The sequence below is a fragment of the Pempheris klunzingeri genome, chromosome 16 (genome assembly GCF_042242105.1).
Source record: "Pempheris klunzingeri isolate RE-2024b chromosome 16, fPemKlu1.hap1, whole genome shotgun sequence".
Taxonomy (NCBI): Eukaryota; Metazoa; Chordata; class Actinopteri; order Acropomatiformes; family Pempheridae; genus Pempheris; species Pempheris klunzingeri.
The window spans coordinates 4,156,480-4,180,214 of record NC_092027.1 but is presented as its reverse complement, the minus strand read 5'-3'; the positions used below and the strand labels follow the sequence as shown (position 1 = coordinate 4,180,214).

General features: G+C 43.9%; 1 protein-coding gene across 1 annotated transcript in view; it reads right to left on the bottom strand.

Annotated features, from left to right (window-relative positions):
- Nucleotides 1-23,735, bottom strand: part of pou2f2a (POU class 2 homeobox 2a) — a 55,719-nt gene that overhangs the window by 1,949 nt on the left and 30,035 nt on the right. The window contains exons 2-15 of the mRNA XM_070846900.1: nucleotides 9,773-9,838; nucleotides 9,553-9,581; nucleotides 8,996-9,052; nucleotides 7,491-7,619; nucleotides 6,378-6,647; nucleotides 6,073-6,187; nucleotides 5,699-5,790; nucleotides 3,870-4,136; nucleotides 3,612-3,753; nucleotides 3,301-3,449; nucleotides 2,277-2,474; nucleotides 2,085-2,133; nucleotides 1,277-1,424; nucleotides 431-504 (exon numbers count right to left, since the gene is read on the bottom strand). Coding sequence (XP_070703001.1) covers nucleotides 431-504; nucleotides 1,277-1,424; nucleotides 2,085-2,133; nucleotides 2,277-2,474; nucleotides 3,301-3,449; nucleotides 3,612-3,753; nucleotides 3,870-4,136; nucleotides 5,699-5,790; nucleotides 6,073-6,187; nucleotides 6,378-6,647; nucleotides 7,491-7,619; nucleotides 8,996-9,052; nucleotides 9,553-9,581; nucleotides 9,773-9,838 — 1,785 coding nt within the window. The remainder of the gene's footprint in view (nucleotides 1-430; nucleotides 505-1,276; nucleotides 1,425-2,084; nucleotides 2,134-2,276; nucleotides 2,475-3,300; nucleotides 3,450-3,611; nucleotides 3,754-3,869; nucleotides 4,137-5,698; nucleotides 5,791-6,072; nucleotides 6,188-6,377; nucleotides 6,648-7,490; nucleotides 7,620-8,995; nucleotides 9,053-9,552; nucleotides 9,582-9,772; nucleotides 9,839-23,735) is intronic.

Sequence of the window (23,735 nt, the reverse complement as noted above, 5' to 3'; positions counted from 1 at the left end):
AACAGAGCTTATTTGTGATGCTTAATTGATTTGGCAGCAGATCGGCTCGTTTCAAAAAAGGGGAATTTTGAGTGGAAACTAGTTATTTAGCCAACAGGCCTTGATATTGAGAAGGATGGGATTGTGCCTGTTCAACTGTTTACTGTAAGCTGACTTGGCCTCCTAAGCTTTGCCATAAGGGGCTCTTGTCACTTTGTGATAATAGCAGGCTATTGTATGAGAATCAAATTGAATCTTTCACCATACTGAGCGATTCAAAAAGTTTGTGCTGAGGAGGAGGAGGAGGAGGAGGAGTGTGGCTGCAAGGAAATTCATTTTGGACAGAATGGATGAAGGGTGAAATGGGAAGAGGTCTTTAGAAATGGAGACTCACGAGGACCCGCTGGGTCAACATGCACCTACACACACACATGCACTCATGCACACACACCTTGCATGGTAGCCAGGGGATTGCTGCCAATGAGGGCCTGGTTCATCCCTGTGCTTACTCCCATCATTGTGTTCCTAAAATGTGGACGGACCGCAAATTCACACACACACACACACACACACGAGAACATTCACATATGCAGAGAAACAGTCAAAAGGTTAAGTGATATAAACCCAAAAACTGCAACAGTGATGCAGAACTGAAGCTTTCATCTCTCGTCTTGTGTTTAACGGCGTAATTGAGGCACCGGCAGCTTCTCGTAGTTTTGACATTTTCTTTCTGGGTCAAAACGTCATTCCTTAGCTTGTGCACATGTCTCAATGTGTGTGAACATGCAGAATTACAGTCAAACTGGTGCGGCCACAGTCTGACGTGCCTTCAAATACCGGAGATTTCTCTGCAACATGCAGCCACGCGTGTCAGGCGATGTCAAGTCAAACATGATTTCATTACCAGTGGTCGAGTGTTGGACTCTGACTAACTAAAAAACAACTCAAACACTCCAAAATGAATAAAAAACCCTCTCATCTCAAAGACTTCTGATCTATAAATGTAATTAAACAAAAGAACACCCTGAAAAACGTATTGTATCTGCTTTCAAAGAGAAGAGTAGATGAGAGTTGGTCTTCTCTCTCTTATCCAGAGTTGCAACTGATAATCATTTTCATAACTGAATAACCTCTGGATATTATTCTTTTAATTGATTGCTTAGTTGATTAATTGATGTTGATGTTGATGAAAAGAAAGCAAATATGTTTTAACAGTCTTGAAAGAAACCTGCACTGACTGAAGACAAAGATGACCGCCATTGTTTTTTTTTTCATTCACCACTATGTAAACACTCACCCAGTGTTGAGCCCGTGGGCCCCGAGGCTGGGGGGGGCAGGGCTGGCTGTGCTATGCGGGGGCGGAGTCACAGAAGCAGAGGTGGAGCCCACTGCAGCCGAGCTGACGGGAGTCATGGGGCAGGATGCTGAGGGTGACAAGCTGGCAGCTGAGGGGAAGAGCAGAAGAGCGATATCGGTGTCATGTAGTGGGTGTTGCTGCCGCTGTGCGAATGAGTTACAGCGTTATTACTAAATAAACACTTGGGTGACACAGTTCTTCATCAGCAGTCAGGATCCTGAGCTTTTTGAGCGTCTTCTTCAACTTCCATTCAGCTACTGACTGGAGAGAGAAGTTTGCGACCGAGAAGTATTAGCCTCAGCTCAACAGGCCAATAAATTTCCAGCTGTGTTTGTTACCTGTCAGGCCATCTGTCATATCTGTGAAGCCTGGCATAGCTCACACTGAAGCCCAAGGTCTATAAATCATGAGGACGGGTCGTGACTCCTGGAGGTAAACAACTCAAGATGGGACCAGTGCTTCCATGTTGTTGTCAACAAAACATCATTGTTTTCTATTTCAATCTTTCTCTCCCAGAAATCTTTTTCTTTTTTTTTTTTTAAAGTGATGATTCTTCAGCGTTTCATCAAACCAGCGAAAGGCTCCGACAATACAGAAATATCAACTTCTGCCAAATAATGTCAGGAGCAGTTTAATCTTCCTGCAACCGACCTTCGGGTTCCAAAAACACAATTGAGAAACACCGCTCAAAACTTTAATTATTTATTGACGAGTCCTTACACAGGCACAAACAGTAATTACAGCTCACCTGTTGTGCTGAGGCTGGTAGTGACCTGGGACAGACCATGACTCGACATCTGGAGAGGGAGACAGGGAGAGAGATATCAGGAAATACATCCGTCCATCTGTGAAACAAGTATCAGGCCAACTTCTGAAATTACACAAAAAATGTGATTAAGTAAGAGCGACAAGGGGTGAGTGGATTCAGGGCGGACCGTACCATGTGCGGGCTGTAGCAGGGGGCTTTGTGCGTCACAACAGGTGAGGTCTGGCTGGGCAGGGGAGGGGTGGTGCTGCTGGAGGGGTTGATGCGTTTCTCTTTCTGCCTGCGGTTGCAGAACCAAACACGAATCACCTCCTTCTCCATGTTGAGCTGCTCCGCCATGAGCAGGATCTCCTCAGAGGTAGGCTTCTGGTTCTGAGGAGGAAAAATGAGTAGATACTGAAAACAGTGTTAAGAGTGATGTTACTTAACTCTTAAATGCACACAGACCCTAAATCATTCAATCAAGCACTCAGTTCACAGGGATTCCTTTAACTATTTGTCTTTAACAATGTTCTGGTGTCAAAATGTCAAAATTGATGTTTTTATTTATTTATTTAAAAGCAGACTTGGAGCTAACGGTCGAGGTACCAACCAAGCAGTGGTCCCAGGGGAAGTGTGGGAATCTGATATAGTTTGTTAAATAGTCACAACCCTGCTGTAATTATCCTGGACAAATTTCCAACTGGGGAAGTCAGTGGAGCTCCCAGGTTACACACTTTTGTGGAAAACCTTGGCATTGTGCTGTTGTTCTGTTCTGCTGTGGCTGGAGAAAAGGGAAGAGGTGCCACGTTGTCTAAAAGCTGCTCCGAAGGTCTTGTTTTTTTCCAGAAACAGAACGGAACAGCTGAGGAACTCCAACAAAAACACAGCAGATGCCGCCTCTGTCCATCCACGCTCACACGCGAAACAACAGAGTGGTGCACGGTGCACGCAGCCACGTTACAATGACCACAAGCAAGTAACTGTGATTACTGCGCTGAATAATTTGGGTTTGGTGCCGGTTCATGAGAAGTTCCAGCACGCTCTGTATGATGGTACAATATAAATATGAAATGTAAGAAATGTGTTTTTTATTGTTAACTGAAAAATTTTAAATGAGTTTTCTGAATGTCCTGATATCATTTTATGCTTTTGTGTCAGTTTCCTTGTGCAGATTAACAGATTTTCTATACACTTGGTGAATAAGTGAACCTCGTACCGCCATGAAGTTGCGCTCTAAGGCCACTCGCACGTTGGTCTCGATGCTGGTGCGTTTCTTCCTGCGCCGGCCGGGCAGACCCTCCAGGCCCAACATGGGGGAGGAGAGAGAAGAGGGGCTGGGCAGCATGCTGTCTACTGCCATGGTTTCTGTCAGACAGACAGACAGAATAAAAAAAGAGAGAAGACATGAGGTGCACAGAAAAACTAAAACTTCATGCAGGAAACAAACTCAGCTTACTTGATGATTCTTTTTTTATTCCCTGACAACCAGGGTAAGGACACCTGCTGTGATATGTTTTGGGTGTTTACCTGCATCACTCAGCCACTTCTCCAGCAGTGGTTTCAGCTTGCACATGTTCTTAAAGCTCAGGTTGAGCGCTTCAAATCGGGAGATGGTGGTCTGGCTGAAGTCGTTGCCATACAGCTTGCCCATAGCGACACCGACGTCGCCCTGACAGAGAAAAATTAACGGTGTGAGAACTGAGATTCCATAACACACACACACACACACAGACGTCTATCGGCACAAACACACGTGTGCACCGTCCTCTTTTCTCTGACTTTTACCTGGGTGAATCCCAGCTTGATGCGTCGTTGTTTGAAAGTGCGGGCAAACTGCTCCAGCTCCTCCAGGTCGCTGGGCTCCTCTCCTATGTGACCCCCGTGGCCTCCGGAAGTCAAACCGGACGTCAGCGAAGAAGCCATGGCACTGCTGGACGCTGAGGTAGCCCCCACAGACGTCACAACACCAACGCCGCTGCTGCCAGTGCCGACTATAGAGCCACTGCTGCTGCTGCTGCTTCCACCAACGGCAACATCGCCACTCTTCTCCCTCTGCAGTGTCAGGAAGACAGAAGTTAATAAAGAAGACGTGCGCGCTTTATTCCAAAAGGCCTCACACAATGTGTTGAAGGTGAGCGTGTGAGGCACAAGAAATTAAATGAATCCTTCACAGGTTTTGAAAACATTCCCTGAAAACTTTCTGGGAAGTGAAATAAACCGGTTTGTGAATACATTTGAGATAATCAGCTGGGAAACATGCATGAAAAACAATCATTTGGCCCTGGGTGCCCTGACAAATTATACAGATCTGACAGGCATCATGCACAACAAACACAAGCACATCTTTTATTCTAAACAGGAGGAAATATACTATGAATCTAATATCTACAAATAGAGTTTAACCCTCTGCCTGCCAATAGGTTCAGCTGACAACAAGAACAGAGCGTCAAAGCAGGAATTTGACCCTGAGGGCTTTGGTCGCATCCACTAAATGACCAGACATCATGCATGAAATCTGCTAATGCACGCCTCATTTACATTCATTGTCTCTGTGCATAAAATACACCAACAGGCAGGGAACAACACACGTTGTGTTTGACATGACTTCATCACAGCTTATGAAAAATCTATAACGGCGCTTGGATGTGTGAGGACGCATTCATGCATTATGTTATGGAAGATAAAGGTTGAGGACACAAGGGGAGCGGTTTGTCCTGCGTGTTAATATATCATCAAGATTCACGATCCTCATTGGACTCAAAAACGACATCTATTATGAAAAGAACCTTCCATGGAATATATTTAGTGTTAAGCAGCTACATCAACCTGCTTCCTGCCAGAAGAACAAACTATTGCGTCTATTTGTTTAAACATAAAGTGAGTTGCTACATGCAAGCACAAGTTGAAGGATGATCATGTGTCTTTTGCATTCTGCATGAGGTCTGCAGCAGGTGACGGTTTAAAGTGGTGAACATCAGTCTGACAGACGCTCCGCGGTGCAGAGATTCAACACCTGTTTGATTTGCATAAAAAAAAGTCCTACTTGTTGTGTAGTCAGGTTCTATAATCCAAGGTCTCTTTTTTTCACTCTCTCTCACACACTCACACAGAGGCCCTGTTCAGACCTCACACTAACGTGTGAACAGCTCTACGTACAGGTGTGAATGCATGGTGTGATCCAAAAGCTCAGATCACATTCGGAGGTGGTCCTACTGTACATTTAGAGATGTTGTCATGTCCGCCTGCTGAGCCCCACTAATCAGCACGAGTGACGAGTGAATCTTAAATCTTTAATGTCTCTGTTCTCCATGTGCCTGCTCACTGAAACGTTACTCTGTGCTCATCAGAGTAGTTCATGTTGTGGATATGATTTGAAGTGTGATATTAAAGACAATAATGTTTTAAACGGAACATGATGCTGTGATGTTGTCACACCAAACACAGGCGCAGACGTTTAAATAGGAGCCAGTGTTTGAACAGAGGAAACACTGTTGTTAAACACATTCTTTTAATGTTTAGACATTTCAAATAGAACTGACGTCTTCAGAGTGGTCCACTTGTGATCAGATCACCCACCATGCATTTTAATACCAGGGACCAGAGAGCTTTTCTACCTGTGCTTGGAGTCCCAGGCGGGGTGGGGTTGTCAGTAGTCCCCCTGGGCTTTGCTGAGGTAGCTGGATCAGATTTGGTGTCGAAAGCAAACCTGTGAAAGAAGCAACAAATTAACAAACCAAACAATTAAATTATTCACTTAACTGACCTGTAAAACAGTCGGGGAGCAAAAAAAATGCAAAAATGCTTCATCAAGAAACTTAACTGATTTATGGCTCTTATATGATGTCTGCTTTACTTTTGATTAAAAACAAAATATTTAGTGAATTCTTGTTGCCTTAACTTCTTCATAGTAACTGTTGTGTGGTTGAGGTTGTGTGTTTTATTGTAATCAGCAGAACTAAAGAGCAGAAGTTCCCTAAGTGGGCGTCACCTTGCTGTGGCTGCTGTGCCTGTGCTGGCTGAGACAGGAGGAACTGGGCGGGAGACTGGAGATGGTGACCCGGCATCAAAACCAGCTGCTGGAGCTGCAACAGCTGCTGGATGTCCTGCAATACAAGCACGCTTCAACAGACAGCACAAATAAACCAGGCCTACAGGAGCTCTCTGCTGCACAGTGACAACCTAACAGGGAAGTTAATTCACTTGTTGATGAAGTGATGACTGAAGATTTGAAAATGCTTAAACTTCTGAATCAGCTGTAAAGAGGCACATTCTGCTCACCAAAGCTGCTCTTACCTGGGCCGTGAGCTGGATTGGCTGCGACAGGGCCAGCTGCGGCGGAGCTTGGACAGGTTGCTCCTGTTTGGTTTGCTGTTGCTGCTGTTGGTGCTGGGATTGTGATTGGTTCTGCTGCTGCTGCTGCTGCTGGTTGGCTTGTTGCTGCGCGGCGGCGTGGGCGGCGTGAGCGGCGTGGGCAGCATTCGACTGCTGAACGGCGGCCGCCAGGAGCTGAGCCTGAGCCTGTTGGAGGAGCAGCTGCTGCTGAGCTGGGAGGAGAGCGGCAAGCTGGGGGAGAGCAGGAGAAGGAGGAGGAGGAGGAGGAGGAAGAGGAGGAAGAATGGGGCGATGGCAATGAGCAGAGAGAGAAATGACGACAGCGATGGCAAACAAGATAAAGATGTAAACATGCAGGAAGGAGAGGAAACAGAAGTGGAAGTGTGACGGGACAAAACATCACGTAAAGATGAATAAAATGAAGACAGTGGAGACATAAAGAACATCAGAGACGACAAAGAGCAGTGTCAGCTAAGCATTCCAGGAACAGAGGTGTAGGTGAATCTGTTAGCAAACAGTAAAAGCATGCCAGAGCAAGACAAGCAAGAAAAGCCAACCACTTAACTTACAGAAGCTCAGGTATTTCACTCTACTGCAAATACTGTATCCCCAAAGCTTTTAATACGTGTTGTGCAAGTGTTTTCTTGTCCTTCAGGGCAGTTATGTCCTCATATTCAGCTACTTCTCCTGCTCTTACGTACACATCGGGGAAGATAAACTGTGGGAAACAGTCCACTGCGTGTAGCTGAGATTTCAGAGTGTCCTGACAGGTCACTTGGCTACAAGTTTGTGAACCTTTGTTCAAAACCCTGCTTCAATTTTTAAATCCATCAAATTGAGGAGACGCTTTTTTCACGTTTCACATCAGATGAAAGAAAGAAAGCGTCTAGTTGATGACGTTCTGTGTGCTGTGATCAGTAGTCAGGTGTCTCTATATGTCCAGAGCAGTTCAGAAAAGCATCCTTAATTCTAATATCTAATTATGAACAGCATCAATATTCTCATTAACTTTCTTTTGACAATTTACTGTGTGTGTGTGTGTGTGTGTGTGTGTGTGTGTGTGTGTTGCCTCACCCCTGCTAGCTGACTGCCAGCCAGCATCAGCTGTGTGTGGTGGTGTTGGGTCTGCTGCTGTTGTTGGGAGGGAGGAGCAGGAGGAGCAACAGTGATTTGGGACATCTCGGAGCTCTGATTGCTCTTTCCCTAAAGATCACAAATCTTCTGTTAGCAAGTGTCCTCTTTTTGTTCAAACAGAGAGAAACAGAACAGAAACACACACACACACACAGATCTCAAAGCTGACAAGCACAACTTTTGTCATCTACTACTGACAATCTGACTTGGTGGATTGTTTTGCTCCACCCCTGTCAAATGTCATACCTCAAGGTGAGAACGTATGAGAAATGATAGTGAACCTGCTCAAAATCAAACTGCTGTTGAACATGACACTGCAAGAAAATGTCTGTTTGATTACAGTTATTCAACTCCAGATGGAACAAGTCTGGAAATCCTTGAAAATCCTGCAAGTGTGTCACCAGAATGATTCGTTAGCTTTTAATGAGGCACATCAGAAACACAAAGCACACCAGTGACAAACAACTAATTGTGTGGCTGTGCTGCTGCTGCTGAACGTAAACTGCAGGATTTGTAGTAACTGCGAGGAAACGTCAATCAACCTGTGCACACACCTCAGGGATCAAAGCCAGTTTAACTTTTTGCTGCCGTTTTCAACTTTAGTCTGAACTTCTAGCGGATTTCGATTGCTCCCACTTACAAGAGATGGACGCATATTTTACATTCACTCCACTCTTACAAACGAAACGAGACAAAACTGTGCAGGTGAACAGAAAACAGACAAAGATTTAATCCGCGCTCGTTCGTTTGACTTTGACTTGAACTCCTGGCTGCTGCTTACCCCTGATTCACAGGTTGAAGTGTTAAGTGTCCAGACGGACGAGTAAATCGTCCTCGTTTTCATGGTGTCACAAACATTCCAAAGCCGCTGACCTCGGACCTCCAGCTGTCGTTACCTGCTCGCAGTCCTGTCATTACCCATCCATCACCTCTGCACTGCGCTTCATCTCTACACCGTTCACTCACCATCATCTCATTTATGCGTTTTCTCTCTGTCCGTCATCTCTCTCAGGGCTCTTTGCTTCTCACTAAGTTGGGTGTGACCAAAGTCGCATGATTTGCATACTTGCATGCAGCCTGCAGGAGTCTCACCCTGGACACACGGATGTTTTCTCACACAAGCACACAGTCACGTGTACATGCAGCGATGTACACAAACCCACGCCTACTGAGCATTTGTTATTTGTAATACATGCTCGATTACATAAATAGAATACATCAGGTGCTATTTGATAAACTAAATGAGCAGAATAAGAAGCAAATGTCCTCAGTTGACTACACACAGTAAAATGATTACTCAGCTCTTCGTAGCCTCTGTATACACACAAGAAGGTTTGACTGATACAGAGCTTTGGTATTGAAGCTGCTGACAGCCTTTATGTATGAGTGGGTATGAGCTGAGATTGACACACACACACACACACAGCATGTCTGCACTAGCTCACCTTGCTGCCAGCCAGTGTTGGAGAGATGCTGAAGGGGCTGGTTTTCATTGGCTGGACCTGAAGCAAAACCCACATGTGAGAAAAATAAAAAAAAATCACACTCATTCACAACAATGAATCATCAGAGAATCACTCTCACGCTACAGTGGGCGTGATGTAGACGGAGCTAATGAGTTAATCTAATAAATAAAGTAATTTGCTCAGTGTGACAGAAAAGATAATGTCTGTATCTCATTACATAGTTCATTTCTTATATTCTGATGTTCGCGATCATGCATCATAATTTGAGATTGTTTTACTTCCCACTAAATGTCAAGCCACACTAATAATGAACAGATGAGAACATAAGATTTGATATACAGATATTGTTGCTGTGATTTATTTATCTATTCACCGAACTGTAATCTTTTAAAGTCAAACCAGCCAATCAAGGCAAAGATTAAATTTATAAAAAACAGTATTAACTACAGCAGACAGCACACAATATTTACAAAGTAAATATTAACACTTATTTTTTTATTATTACAAGTCACAGTGGAGAAAAGTGAAAAACCAACCTGGTCATCAGGGCTGTTTCTGTCAGAGTCTGAAACACAGAGGGACACCTTATTACACAGTGTGTGTGTGTGTGTGTGTGTGTGTTCAGAGGGTAGTATTATGTGCTCTCAAACACAGATAAATTGTTGTGTAAAATGTTTATAATAATTACAATATAGTGAGGTAAATAAAATGTAAATTATAATCCATATAATGAAATATGTTAATGTGTGTGTGTACCTGAACTGTCCCCTGGATAGTCCGCCCCAGGCTTCTCCTCCTCTGCTGCTTTAGACATCCTGATATCTGCAACACACACACACACACACACACACACACACATCAGAAAGAGGCAGTGAAAATACATCCATACCACTACGCTACATGGTTAGAAAAGCAGAGGGCTGCTGGGTCAAACTCCTGGTCGACGGAGAAAAAAACACCCTCAACAACCACATTTGACCAACATACTGTATGTCAGGAGCACATAATACTACCCTCCGAACACACACACACACACACACACACACACACACACACACACACTAATGCCGATAAATCTGACAAAAACTGGAGGCGACACAGACACCCTGTTTCTCTCCGTGTTGTAAAATAAAACAGAAGCAATAAAAGTATTTCTTGTGTTACTGACTGAAAAATCTCAATCTAAAATGCAATAAAAAGAAATAATGTGTTTAACTTGGTTATTTATTTGATAATTTACATAACTGCAATAATTACAAGCATTTTAATAACTGGAACTATGAACAAGAGCTGCAACAATTAATCAATTAGTTGTCAGCTATCAAATTATCACCAACTATTTTAGTAAATGATGAAGCAGCTTGTTCTTTTTTTTTTTTTTAGAAAAACAGAAGAAGAATATTTTCGGGCCTCTTGGCTGCTCTATGACAATTATCTGAATATCTTTGGGTTTTGGACAAAATAAGACATTTGTAGACGTCATCTTGGACTCTGGGAAACACTGATCAACATTTCTCACCCTATTCTTTATATTTCATGGACCAAACAACTCAAAACAAATAATATTGTTTTTAACAAAAAACACTCGACAGATGAACCAATGGTGAGCTGAAGCCCTGACATCAATATTTCTAATATATTTGTGGCCCACAGTTTTGCTGTAATACATTTAATAATTTTATATTCCCTTTAATTCAGCGACAAATTGAAATGGAACTAAAAAAAAGAACAGAAGCTGCAGTCCAGAGTCTGACTATAAATATACTGCTCTTATTTTTTCGATGAGCATCTACTGAAATTTGAGTTTTAAGATTTTAGTCAGATTCAGTGAATACTGTGTGAAACATAAAAAAATCAAATCTTCATGTTTTAAAAACTCGTGTTCACCATTCAGATAAACAAATGAGTACAAACAAACTGCTTCCTGAACAGAGGTCACTCCGTACTTGTACTTGACCTTTAGCAGGTCAAAGTTCAAGCTCAAATCAATGCTGTCAGGAAGCATTTTCACTCAAAAGAAAAGGAGCAAAGTTTGTTGTTGCGGCAATAAAGTGTGTTCATCCTGAGCTGCTGCGTCTCTGACAACAAGAAGTGGAAATGGATTTATATTGCTATTGTCCTGTGATAACCTTGTTACTCCTGCACTGGTGATGAAACTCTTTGAAACCTTGGCCGGAAAAAATCAGAAATACATCACTGTGGAGATGAAACCAAAGGTGTTCTCCTCAGTTCCTGAAACGTTCAGGTTTGGGAAGATACACCACGGTATTTTACTCTGCAGAGATGACTTTTGGAAATTGCTCCTGCTGATAACTTCCTCCTGTTTTCATTAAATATGAGCTGCATACAAGAGAAGAAGAAGAAGAAGAAAAAAACCCTGCTAAGCAAAAACTCACATGACCATGAATGATGCTGTGGTCTGATTTAGCTCTTTAAATGCAAACGTATTGACTCAGCATGTGGAACTGGGATTAGGAATCAGCGTTTTATAGCAGGTATTCCTAACTACCCTCCTCTGTTTTGTGGTGACTTCTGGGATTGCAGAAGGAGCTGGTCCAGGAACGGCGACGCTAGAGAAACTGCTTAGCCGAGCACCAGACATTAGTCAGCACCGCCGCCGCCACCATCTTGGATAAAACACTCCTCCACCCCTACTGCACTACGCTCCTAACTTCTGCCTCTTATTTTACCCTCTTCAGATCAGCAGCTCAACGGGAAAAGAGACATACCGATAAAAACGTGGTGAGGAGGAGCAGAAAATTTAAGCTCTGTGTGATTTAGCTCACACGTTGTGTCTGACAGGAAGCTGTGAGAAAATATCAAAATACACCTGATAAAACCACAGCTAACATCCTCTACCCTGCACCGCTTCTTCCTCGCTATAATTGTAACTACAGCTTCCGTCCTGCTGCTTCACTGCCTCCTTTATGCCCTATGGAGCACACACACACACACACACACACACACACACACTTGGAAAGCCCACATTTTGTGTATGGTACGGGGAGATGTGAGACAAGGAAAGAACAAATACCTGAAAACAAAAGAAGAGACGGGCTCACTGGAAATTATATAAAGGCTCGGTGTGTGAGTGTGTGTGTGTGTTTGTGTGTGTGAGGAAATCTTATCATCAGGGTCACAGACAAGTTCAAGGTGTGATGAGAGGAGGTGGACAAGAAGAAAGGAAGGGGGATAAAGGAGAGAGACAAAGACTAAGAGAGGGAAAAGAGAGAGAGAGAGAGAGAGAGGGAGAGAGGGAGGAATGTGAGGCTGTAAACATGGAGGATGATATAAAAAATAAGAAAAGGGGGAAATGTTAGAGAAAAAGATGAAAGAGGGAAGATTAAAAATGTAGTTTTTGCAGTTGGAACATTTGTGCGCTGGACTTTTTATTGATTTCATTCTTTTTCCTTCCCTTTAATACATTACATTGCACATTAATGATAATTTCCCCCTGAAATGAATAATCAAGAGGAAGTGAGAGCTAAAGTAGCCAGCAGCATCTCCTGATGTGTTTATTCATTAATTTGTTTTGTCTTATATGTCAAAAGCTTTGTCTTCCATCAAAGATCATCATGGACATAAATGTCTTAATCTCTCATCTGAAATCACAAATGCATCGATCAAACCTGCACTATAGGAACGAAAAGGACATTTTCCAGTGAGCGCTCAGCTGGTGGACAGCTGCAGTTACATAAAGCAACCAGATGGTGGCAGCACCCTCCTGGAAATACTGAGCCACAACCAAGTGTGTGAAATGTGTGTGTGTGTGTGTGTGTGTGTGTGTGTGTGTGTGTGTGTGTGTGTGTGTGTGTGTGTGTGTTGTGCCGAGCACCTTACATAGTAATTCATAACTGTATAATTTCAGTGGAAAAATGTTTTTTATCCAGAAATAAATTATTAGGAGGATGCAAAACTCTGCAGTCACGGGTACGCAGGGGAATAAACCAAGAGCCAAAACTACAACTGGAATTAAATTCTCTAAACCCAAATTTCTCAGATGTAAAGATGCAGAAACATTCAAAGATTGATTGATTAACTTTATGAGATTCTCCTTGGTTAAAAAACACAATTTATTTCTGTGACCTTCACCAACAAATCATCTTCTTTATTAGGTCATTCTGGCACCAGAATCACTACAAGCATCCAAGAGATGATTTAAAAATATTAAGTCATCAGTAACTAACCAAGCTGTGTGTCACACACACCTTAAAGCTGTTGGTCAGACGTCCTGTGTGTGTGTGTGTGTGTAGTTCGACTGATCTTATACGTTATTTCTCACGCCATGGGGACGATTCTCAGAGCGCCATTATCAAATCCTAGTTTTAGCCCCGTGGAAACATTTTATATAAAAAGCTGTGATGCTTTTATTTTGATTTTAATGCTGTATTGCACCTTGTATGGTTTTTCTAATGGACAATAAAAGTTGAATAGCACCATTAGACCGACTGTCACCAGGACTGCTGCCGTTCCTCTCATTACTGCTGCAGCTTCTATAACCACTACTTCTATACTGCTGGTACCAGTTGGACCGCTGCGCCTGTTGGTACTGTTGCTGCTACAGCCAATACAAGGGAAGCCATTAGAAACAGCAGCACTGAGAGAGAAACCTTTCAGAAAACACATCATTTAAAAATACAATTTACTAAAACGCTGGATCCTTTTCATTCACTCATGAGGTTAAATGTAACACACACACACACATTTATTATTCCAGGCTCCTTCATCCTCTCAGCATAAGAAGGGAGGGACCCCACTCCCCCCCTCCATCGCTCCCTCCCCATAACGCCTCAACTGCCCCTAACCCCTCTGGCCATGAGGCCTTTCAACCCCCACCGCCCCTCCCATCCCCACCACCTCATATATGCTAACAAATCAAACACACCAAACAAACCAAACGTCACAGATGTCGACAGTTTTATTTTCTGTCTTCCATCCACAAGCACGGACCTTCTGCACGTCACAGGAAACGTCTCAGAGACGTCACAAGCCTTTGATTTGTGAATCATTTTGGAAATGACTGAAGTCAGTGTTACATTTCTCTCCCAAGCAGCAGAGGACACTCTCCCAACATGCCCCACCGACCCGGGGCAGTTTGACAGCAGCCGCTCAGGTTCAAGGCAGACCCCCCCCACCCCACTGCCCACCCCACCCAGACTTTACTCATCCTATCAGTGCTAATAGCATAGAGGGAGAGGGGGAGAGAGGGGGGGGGGGGAGAGAGAGGCCACTGGGCAGATGATGTATCCGTCTTGTGGGGTTGACATGGCCAGCCTGCCTGCGTGTGTGTGTTTGGTGTGTGTGTGTGTTAGAGGAGGGAAAGAGGGGGGGTACAGGGTCACTGTCAGGGAATTAGAAAGGGGAGAATGAGTGAGAGAGAGAGGGGGGGGGGTTAGGATGGCTGGAGGGGTCCTAAACTCCCCTCCCTCCCTCCTTCTTGCCCACCCACCCCGCCTCGGTCACGCCTGTCAGGGGCCGGTGACAGACGGCGCGTGGGTTTCTCTGTGTGTGTGTGTAGGTCTGGGGGGGGGGGGCTGCCTGTGCTGCTTGGCGTGTGGATGTCAGAGGTCAGGCACATGGTCTCAGCCACCTCGTGTCGCGCAGTGACACACACACACACACACACACACACACACACACACACACACACACACACACACACACACACACACACACACACACACACACACACACACACACACACACACACACACACACACACAGCTGCCTGCCTTTTCCACCTGTCCCGTCACATTTACTCCCAAACAAACTCAGGCAGCGTCACTGACCGATATCTGAAATGAGCTTTTAGCTGTAAATGGAAACAAGAAATAAAACTAAACAGAGTAAAAGCAGCAGTGAGCGATTGATCTTTAATTTAAAAAATGTGGTTACACCCTGAAAACAAAACTTTGATCAGTTATCATAATTCTCAGCCTATTTCTAAGGTGCTGCATCATGTTTAGGGCGGCAGCTTCTTTTGTCTCATTTAGTCTATAAAACGTGAGAAAATTGTGAGATAATAGCGTTTATTATTTCTAAAAGACGTCGATCAAGTTCAACTTGCTTGTTTTGTCTGGCTGACAACTTGACAAAGAGAGGCAGCAAATCCTCCCATTGGAGAGGCTGGAAAACGATTGATTATCAAAATAGTTGCAGATTAATCCTCTATTGATCGACAGGCTCTTTTATGGGATGATGATGCTGAACATCGAGCAGGGATTTCAGTCTCAGTTCTACAATGATTGGAGGGTGAATGAATATGACTTCTGCAACACTGGTTCACACAGAAACTACTTTTAGTCATGCAGACATGTCAGGACGTTTGAGAAAAGCTGAGATACACAGGAGTTAAAATAAGAAAGGATCTATCAGTCAACAGCTCTTAAACAGCAGTTTGCTCCTCAGTGCTTTGACCTCTGAAAGACATTATTCCAACTTTACATATAAAGTCACAGCTTAATAAAATATAAAAACCCAACTAAGAAAACAGTTGAATGACAAGACTCACAAAAGTTTCACATTTTCATTAAGTTGTTTTTCCTTTTGCTGTTTGTATCAAAAGACTAAAGACAAAACATCAACTTTTCAAACCACACTGCTGTCATGGAAAGCAAATGTGTGATATTACAATCAGCGGTGCTGGTTATGCACGACCACGTCGCTTTTTCTGCTGGTTAAAGTTCAACATTTCCTTCCGTACAATACATCTGAGAAAGGGACCATATGTGATATATCTCCTTTTAATGACCATCACACCGGCTGAAAACAAACAGAACCCAGGAAACAAAGCAGCCATCTGTACACATTTAATGAGAATATATTCTGAGAAGCTGCTGCATATGTACCAGCACAGTACCTGTAAGTTACTGTGTTCTCCATATTGAATCCCTAAACAGGGAGATTATACTTCCAAATTGATACCCTACTGTGTATATTTGATTCCATATTCTACGCTCTATACTGTAGCTTTACACAGCCATAGTTACTATTAACAGGGTTCACATCTTGTTGGATATTTATGTGGGTGAGCCGCACATTTTGCCTCAAAATACACATTTCATATATAACAAAAGAAGAGATGAGAATATAATGAGTCACAAAACGTGGCCTTTAAACCCGCGAACATGTGCACACGGTGAAACTTCTTAAATTGCACCATCTGTAATCTGAAAATAAGAGCGCTGTTTCTAATTTCTTTAAAGTGAGGGCTGGGGATTTTTATTTTCATTTGAAGAGCTACAGTCGCTGCTCCTGGCCTCCCACGCCTTCACCCCCACTGAAAAATGATCCTTTCTAAGTCCAGCCCTGGTTTAATAAGTCCTGCAGCAGAGAAACACACTACTGGGGAGCGTGTCGCTACCAGAGACACTTTCCAATATAAACCAAGTATTTCTGGGTTATTGGTGAGCATATTTGGCGATTTGAAAACAGGACAAAATAGGAAGGACTGATGGTATTGGTGCTAACAGGTAGCCTGGACAGAAAGCTGTCTGTTAGCTCCAGTGTACTAGTTGACTTTGTTAAGATCCAGTGTGACACAAGAGAATCTGAGTTCAGCTCTCCATCTTCACACTCCCCATAAGCATCCCTCCTCCTTCACTTTGTCTCTCACCTCCCACCGCTCTTTGTCCTCCACTTGGTCCAGTTTCCTCCCTTCTCCCTCTCCCCTCACATCCGCCCCTCCTGTCATTTTTTGTATTGTCTGTCATACATTTGGGGCTTTGTACAAGTGTTTTGTCCGAGCTGCTCTGGAAAACAGCTAAACACTTTGGTGGAGGAGATCATCCTCATTAGGTGAACCATGGAGGGTGATTTTGCTTCTGACAACCTTCTCTGGTCTCATTAAGTTTCATTAAACACTGCAAATAACTCACTCAGTACAAAAGAAAAAGAAAAAAAAAAAGAAAATTTCAGGAAAAGTTCTTATTTAACAAAAACCTCTAAACTAACTAAAATACTGTTACGGTCAGAATTTGGTCTTATTTGTTTGACTTAAGGCTTTTTTCACTGCTTCAGTCATTAAGTTTCATCCCAGAGCCGATTATTTCTGTGTCAGAGTAATAATGTTAAAGACTAAAACTCTAATTGGTCGACCTCTCTCCCTCTGTGTCTTTATTTCTCCTTCACTTCATCCCCTCACCCCCTACATCTCTTCCTCTCTCTGTCTCTACCTTCCTCCCCCACTCCTTCAGTAGTGGTCAGCCGCAGCGGTCATGGCACCACTGGACAGCGCTCTGCTAGCACAGGACACACAGACTCGTTGCCAGGCAACAGCAATGAAAGATCAGTGTGTGCGCGTGTGTGTGTGTCCACATGTGTGCACAGGCGTATGTGTGTGCCTGTCTGCTACGCTCGCATGTTTGTGTGTGTACCTGTGAGAGTGTTAATCATCAAAAATAAACATGTTTCCCTGCCTGTAGCTGAGGCTTCGGTGTGAGGCAAACAAAGTGCTGCATGCTAATGTCTCCACTGATGTTTACGCTTTAACAACGACTATTAAAGCACCGTTCTGCCTTTTTTCTACTGATATTCACACCATAATGATCACACAATTCTACAGCAGGCAAAGCTAAACGATTTCAAACAATAAGGATATTTTAGTTTCAATAGGTTGTCAAGAATGTGTTTCATGGTTCCAGGTTTGTGTCAATACATAATAAAAGTGTTCACAGGGGAAAAAAAGCGGCACTTCCTGTTTTAAAAAGGCCTAATATCTGCAGGATCTGTATGAACAAAACACTCACAAAATGTAATTTCAGTATGCTCATGCAGGCTTAACTAGCGCTGATCCGTGAGATAATACTCTTGCTGAGGAGTCGATACTTTTCATAAGTGACTTGTTTCATGCATCTATATACTGAGGAGGCTGCGCTGTAACTGCCTCTCCAGAGTGAATGAGTAACGTTGTGTGTGAGACGCTGGTTCGTTGGTGATTTGTGTAGGAGAGTGTTTGTATGAGTTTATGCACAGTGCTTGTAAAGTGTGTGTGTGTGTGAGTGTGTGTGAGTCAGAAAGAGAGTGATTACATGAGTGCGTGTGCGCGCGTCTGTCTGCATGTGTGTTTGCGGGCATATGTGAATGTGCACAAGGGCGAGCGCTTTCCGAATATGTCTCTGGAGTGTTTATTATATCCGATACAGTACCTCTTTCTCGCACCACATATTTCTGTGCCGATCGATTCTTCTGACTCCCGACAAGACAATAATCGCACCGCCCTCCCTCTCTCCTTCTCTCCACCATTATTACTGCCCTCCCCAAGGAGCACAACGCAGGGATGGAGGGATGGAAACAGAGAAATAAAGGGAGGGAGGACAAGGGGGAAGAGGAAATGGCCACTGCGTGTTACTTCCTTTCACAGAATCCATGCACTGGGGTGCAAAAATGGAGGGAGAAAACGAGTGGATGAAGGAGGAAGAGGGGGCAGGACGCTTGGAGATGGAGAACAAATCAGCAAGAAAGATGAAGACAACAAGCAGGTGCTGAAAATTTAGGGAATTTGGGGTGGATAATGGTGGAGGCTGGGAGACATGATAGAGATGGCTTCAAAGAGAGAAAACAAGGGGAGAAAAAGAGTCAGGAAATGGCAGGGGGAGTGATGGAGGGAACGAAGGGAGGACGGTGATGGGACAGTAGGGAAGACACGCGAGGTGGGAGCAAAACCAAATGAGGAGAGATGATGAAAAAATAAATACACTAGAAAATGACAAACAGCCAACAAAAAATTTATGAATCTCAGGATAATGGCAGAAGGTGGAAAAAAAAATAACGAGGTGTGCTGAAAAAGAGAATTAGAGGAAGAAAAATCCCCCCCCACCCCAAAAAGAGAGAGGCAAGGACAGATAAGACGAGCAGGAGTGAGTGGATGGATGAGTAGAGGGATGCTTGGACAGTAAGTGAGGAACAGAGCAGAGCCGGGAAGGAAATAAATCAGCAAAGATGAACGAAAAGAGAAACAAGCAGCCAAAATTTTCAAAAATAGGTGATAATGGCAAAGAGAGAATAAAAACTGAAGAAAAAATAGCAGCGGAAAACAGAAATGAAATGGACATGTATGAAGCAGAGTACAGTGCAGCGTGACAGAGCATCCTCACAAGAAATAGCAGGAAGGAAAAGCTAGTGACAATTGGACTAACAAAGACACACAGCCTCGCCTTGATGGTGTGGGTGAGTGATTGGATGAGGAGGGAGGGGGCAGATTTTGAGCAACAGAGTCAATGACAAAATGAACAGACAGAGTGGACAGAAAGATGACCAAAAAATGAGACGATGGAGGTGCAGCGGGGTCAAAAAAAAGAAAAGAAAAGAAAAGAAAAGAAGGAAAAAAAAGGTCAGATAAAAGCCGCCGAGACATAAAACGTGCACTGTGAGATCCCACTTCTACGTCCGAACTAACCTGGATGTATCATCACGGTTACTGCTGTGAGCCCCATGTATGCACTGGTGGCAATTCATATGAGGACAAAAAGGATAAAACCGTGATAATAATCCCCCAAAACTCACCGTGAATAAATACAAGGAAAGAGACTAAATTTGAAAACACTAAATAAATCCTCTAACGTCTTTGATACTGATAAAAACATTTTAATTGCGTGTACCGTAGGCGTTAGTATCTACCACACGTTTGTCTCTTCATTTACAAGAAATATCTACTATATACTATTTCAGAGGTAAAAACAGGAAAAGGCTCAGGCTGGTCTTCGTTCTTATTTGGAGTTCAGATGCTTCAGTAGTAATTCTGAGTGAAAATCCTGCAGCCTCCTTTTCAGCTTGACCACCACATTTATTCAATGGGGGCTGAGAGGATCTCATAAGTCCAGGGAAGACAGAATTTTCTCCACCCATAGAAGATCATATTATCCTTCAATTTGGAGTTATGAGGTTGTCATGTGACTGCGGGGATATTTATGCTCAGACGATCTGGATTCAGGGTGAAAACCGCTCTGAAAAAGCTCTCCCTTCCATCTAACATCAAGCCTTTCTTTTGTTTTTTTGTTTTTTCCATTTATTGCAACACCTCCAATTCTGATTCAGGATCTGAGCTTGTATCTTTGCCAGGTTTGATAACCTATGCTGCTCCACAAGTGCAACCAAATGAATGAATGAATGAGGCGAGTTGAAACCGGCCCGCCGTCCTCTCCTCCAACCACGGACGCCCGGTGATCTATGGTGCGTGCTGCGAGCCGTTAGATGGTTAGGTTTACAGGTTTATCGATTGGACCCGACTTAAATTGGCTCCCAATTAAACAGAGCGCTTATTTGACCTCTTTACCCCTTCCTGTCCTCTCCTTTCCTGTCCCGTTAAATATCCCCCACACCTCCATCTCCTTATTCTCCCCACCTCCCTCGCACCGAGACTCCTCTCCATCGACACATCCATCTCTCGCTCAGTGTAATACCTCTACTCCCTTCCCCCCTTCGTCTGTGGCCGTCACCCCATCCCCACTCTCCGTTACAGCACCTACCCCCCTCAATTTAAACCCCTCTCTCTCTATCACCGTACAGCGCTGCATTTGTTTCCTCTCGCCGTCCATTTCCCACCTTTCCCCGGGCCTGATCTTTGCTCTGTTTCTCTCTTACACTTTCTCTCAGTCAATCCATCAATCTATCCTTAAATAACAACGATGAATTATTAAGTGTATTTATTCAAACAGCATTAATTATAAAATACAGGCAGCTTGTCAGTCTATTTGCTTTGACTGAGGCCAGTGCCAACAGGATGGGGAGGGAAAAGAAGAAGAAGAAGAAGAAGGAGATGAAGTATTGGGAGGTAAAGGAAAGGTGGTGGGTGAGGTGGTTTGTGGTTAGGGTTGGAAATGGGGGAGAGAAAAAGAAGAAGAGGGAGGTGAACAGGGGGGGTTAGGAAATTGGTGTGGCTAGCGGAACAGCTCCCCTCCCTCCCTCCCCACCACCCCATCCCTCACTCCCTCCTCACCCACCCACCCCCTTCCCTTCCCTTCCCCGCTCTGCTTTGTATTCTGTGGAGATGACAGGGGGAAAGCTTTATTGCTCTGAGTTTGTATCGATCGGGGCCCCGCAGAGGGGGTAGCCAGACCCACGCTCACTGGAGGCTCTTTCGCAGAGGCCGCTGACTGCTGCCTCGCCCCACCCGCCCCACCTCGCATTAGCCAAACACACCCTTCCCTCTCCTCTCATTCTGCCTCTCTCTAAAATTGCGGGCTCCTTTTCTTGTTTTGAGAGGTCAAGAGACGAAGCGTGGCGGCTTTTATTTACCTGCGTGCAACATCAACGCACCCAAACACAGAGAGCCTCGCGCCGCCGAGAGCGGAGCATGAATGAGAGTGAATGAAAACATGATCTCTCTCGCAAAAGACTTTCCACGCAAACACACTCAAGTGGAGGTGAAACGCTTTGGCCAGGAAAGGCAATACTCACATGAATATGCTCATGTGTTGCAGCAACTCACATGAAGTGCACCAACCAACACGGGGGCACACACACACACACACACACACACACACACACACACAGCCAAAACACAATCCCAGGCTGCAGGGCTGAGCTGCAGTCCTGACCAGAGTTGCATCAGAAATCCCTAATCTGGGAGCGTGACCGTCCTCAGTTCCAGCAGGCAGGGATCAGGGCGCTCCGGGCAGATTCAGAATTTAAGGATAAGATGGGATGGGGATGCAGGTTCTGAAATCACCCCGAGGGACGGAGGGATGGGATGGAGCCAGGATGAGAGTGAGTGGAGGGGGAGGGAAGGTAAGTGGTATGATTTCCCTCTGTGCCCCCTTACTGTGCACCCAACTTCCCAGCATTCCTAGGGACAGGGGGCCAGTGGAGAGACATGGGGATCAATGACTCCCTCTTTTATTCTTATATTCACAGTTACACTCATGTTTTACTTTTGGCTGCTGGAGCAAATGGATGTTAAGTGAAGAGGAGAGTTTTAATTTTTCACAAATATTTAAAAAAAATCTGTTTGAAAAAGATAGATATGCATAGAAAGAGAGACAAAATGGGCATATTTGGTGAATTACCCTGCTGAGTGGACACTGTTTTTATAATCTAAAAGAGAGTATGGCAGCAAATGGCCTCTTCAGATTGGTGGATAATGATCCAAGATATCTTCGATTAAAGTTACTGTGTACAAAACACAGCATGACCGACAGATTACGACAAAAAACAAAAACAAATCAAAATGTTTGCCTTCAAGGCTTTCCTGGACGCTGTGGGATTCAAGCCTTCCAACTTTCCAGTCACTCGCCTGAATCTGTAACCTCCCGGCCGTCGTCGCTGCCTTCTACTTAACAAACTCCATTTTGTTGAGGTGGGCTGAACGAATCGGCGAGCCAGCCATGAAGAGACAGAGAGAGACATAGATGGAGAAGAGAGAGAGAGAGAGAGAGAGAGAGAGAGAGAGATATGGACGAATCGACAGCTGGAGGGAAGAATGGGTGCTCAAGGCCACCCTGCTCTGACCCCCCTCCTCCTTCAACTCTTTTGCTCCAGAGTGGCTGTTATCTCTCTATTTTTACACTCCTTCCATCAACAGACCGCCCCAGACCCACTTATGTTCACTCAACAAATGACACATGGACACACAGACACACGCAGAAAAATACACAATTATGGATATGGACGATGACTGTGGTGCTGCTAAGCCACTGTGAGTCATTAGGCGAGTGTGAGTGTTTTTTATTTATGTGGGCTGTACGTGTTTGTATGTGCACTGCGTAACCTTTTACAGACACTGAAAATCACCTGCTGCCCTGCTGTTTGACCAGAGGTTTGATCAGAAGTAGTTTTCTTAAGCATTAGGCTGGTTCAGAAAGGTTTCTCTGACATGTTGTGCTTCACTTTGTTTTATGTTTGATTTTTTAAGGAAATTTTTACATGGCGAGGCGATTTCAAATTTGACTTGTGCGTTGGTGAATTCCTTGCAAAACAAAGCAACAAAATGATGATAAAAGCTTGAAGTTGAGCTTGAAGGTTATTTCTTTCAGGTGATTTTTATACAAGACTTCTTTTTTTTTTTTTTTTTTCATCAGAACTATTTCACTATTTTATAAGCACAAACATTTTTCTCATAAAAAGTTAATAATGTAAAATCAAAAGCGTGTGATAGAGGCAGCCTAAGGAAGCCGCTTTGAGGGTTGTAACACCTGAAGATATAGACAAAAAAAAAAGAAAAGAAAAAATACACAGAAAATAATCACATCAGTGGGGTGTGGGGGTAACAAAAGTCCATTACACAAACAGATACACACACATACACACGTACAATTATGGGCTTCCAGAGCAGAGATAATTGTAACAACCGTAGAGAGAATAGGTGTGTGTGCGGGTGTTTGTGTGTGTGGCATTGTATGGATAAAATCCATAGGGGGTAGACTATACAATAACGACCAATTTAATGGAAAAGTCTATCTTTTCGTGGGTGGAATGTGTGTGTGTGCGCGCCTGTGTGTGTACGTGCATTTAGACTGTAAAACACAACAGGGATGCCAGCATGATGCCATTATACTTTTCACTATAATATTATGCCTTACACCATGTGTCTTTATTACTTGTACTATAATCATGTCCTTTATCCTGTGTGTGTGTGTGCGCGCGCGAGTGTATGTGCGTGTGTGTGTGTGTGTGTATATGCTTGTGTGTATGTGTATGTGTGTGTATGTGCATGCGTTGGTCGTTATTCACTGTAGATGAAAGCATGCTGGCACATGCTGAACCACCACAGTGTTATGTACAA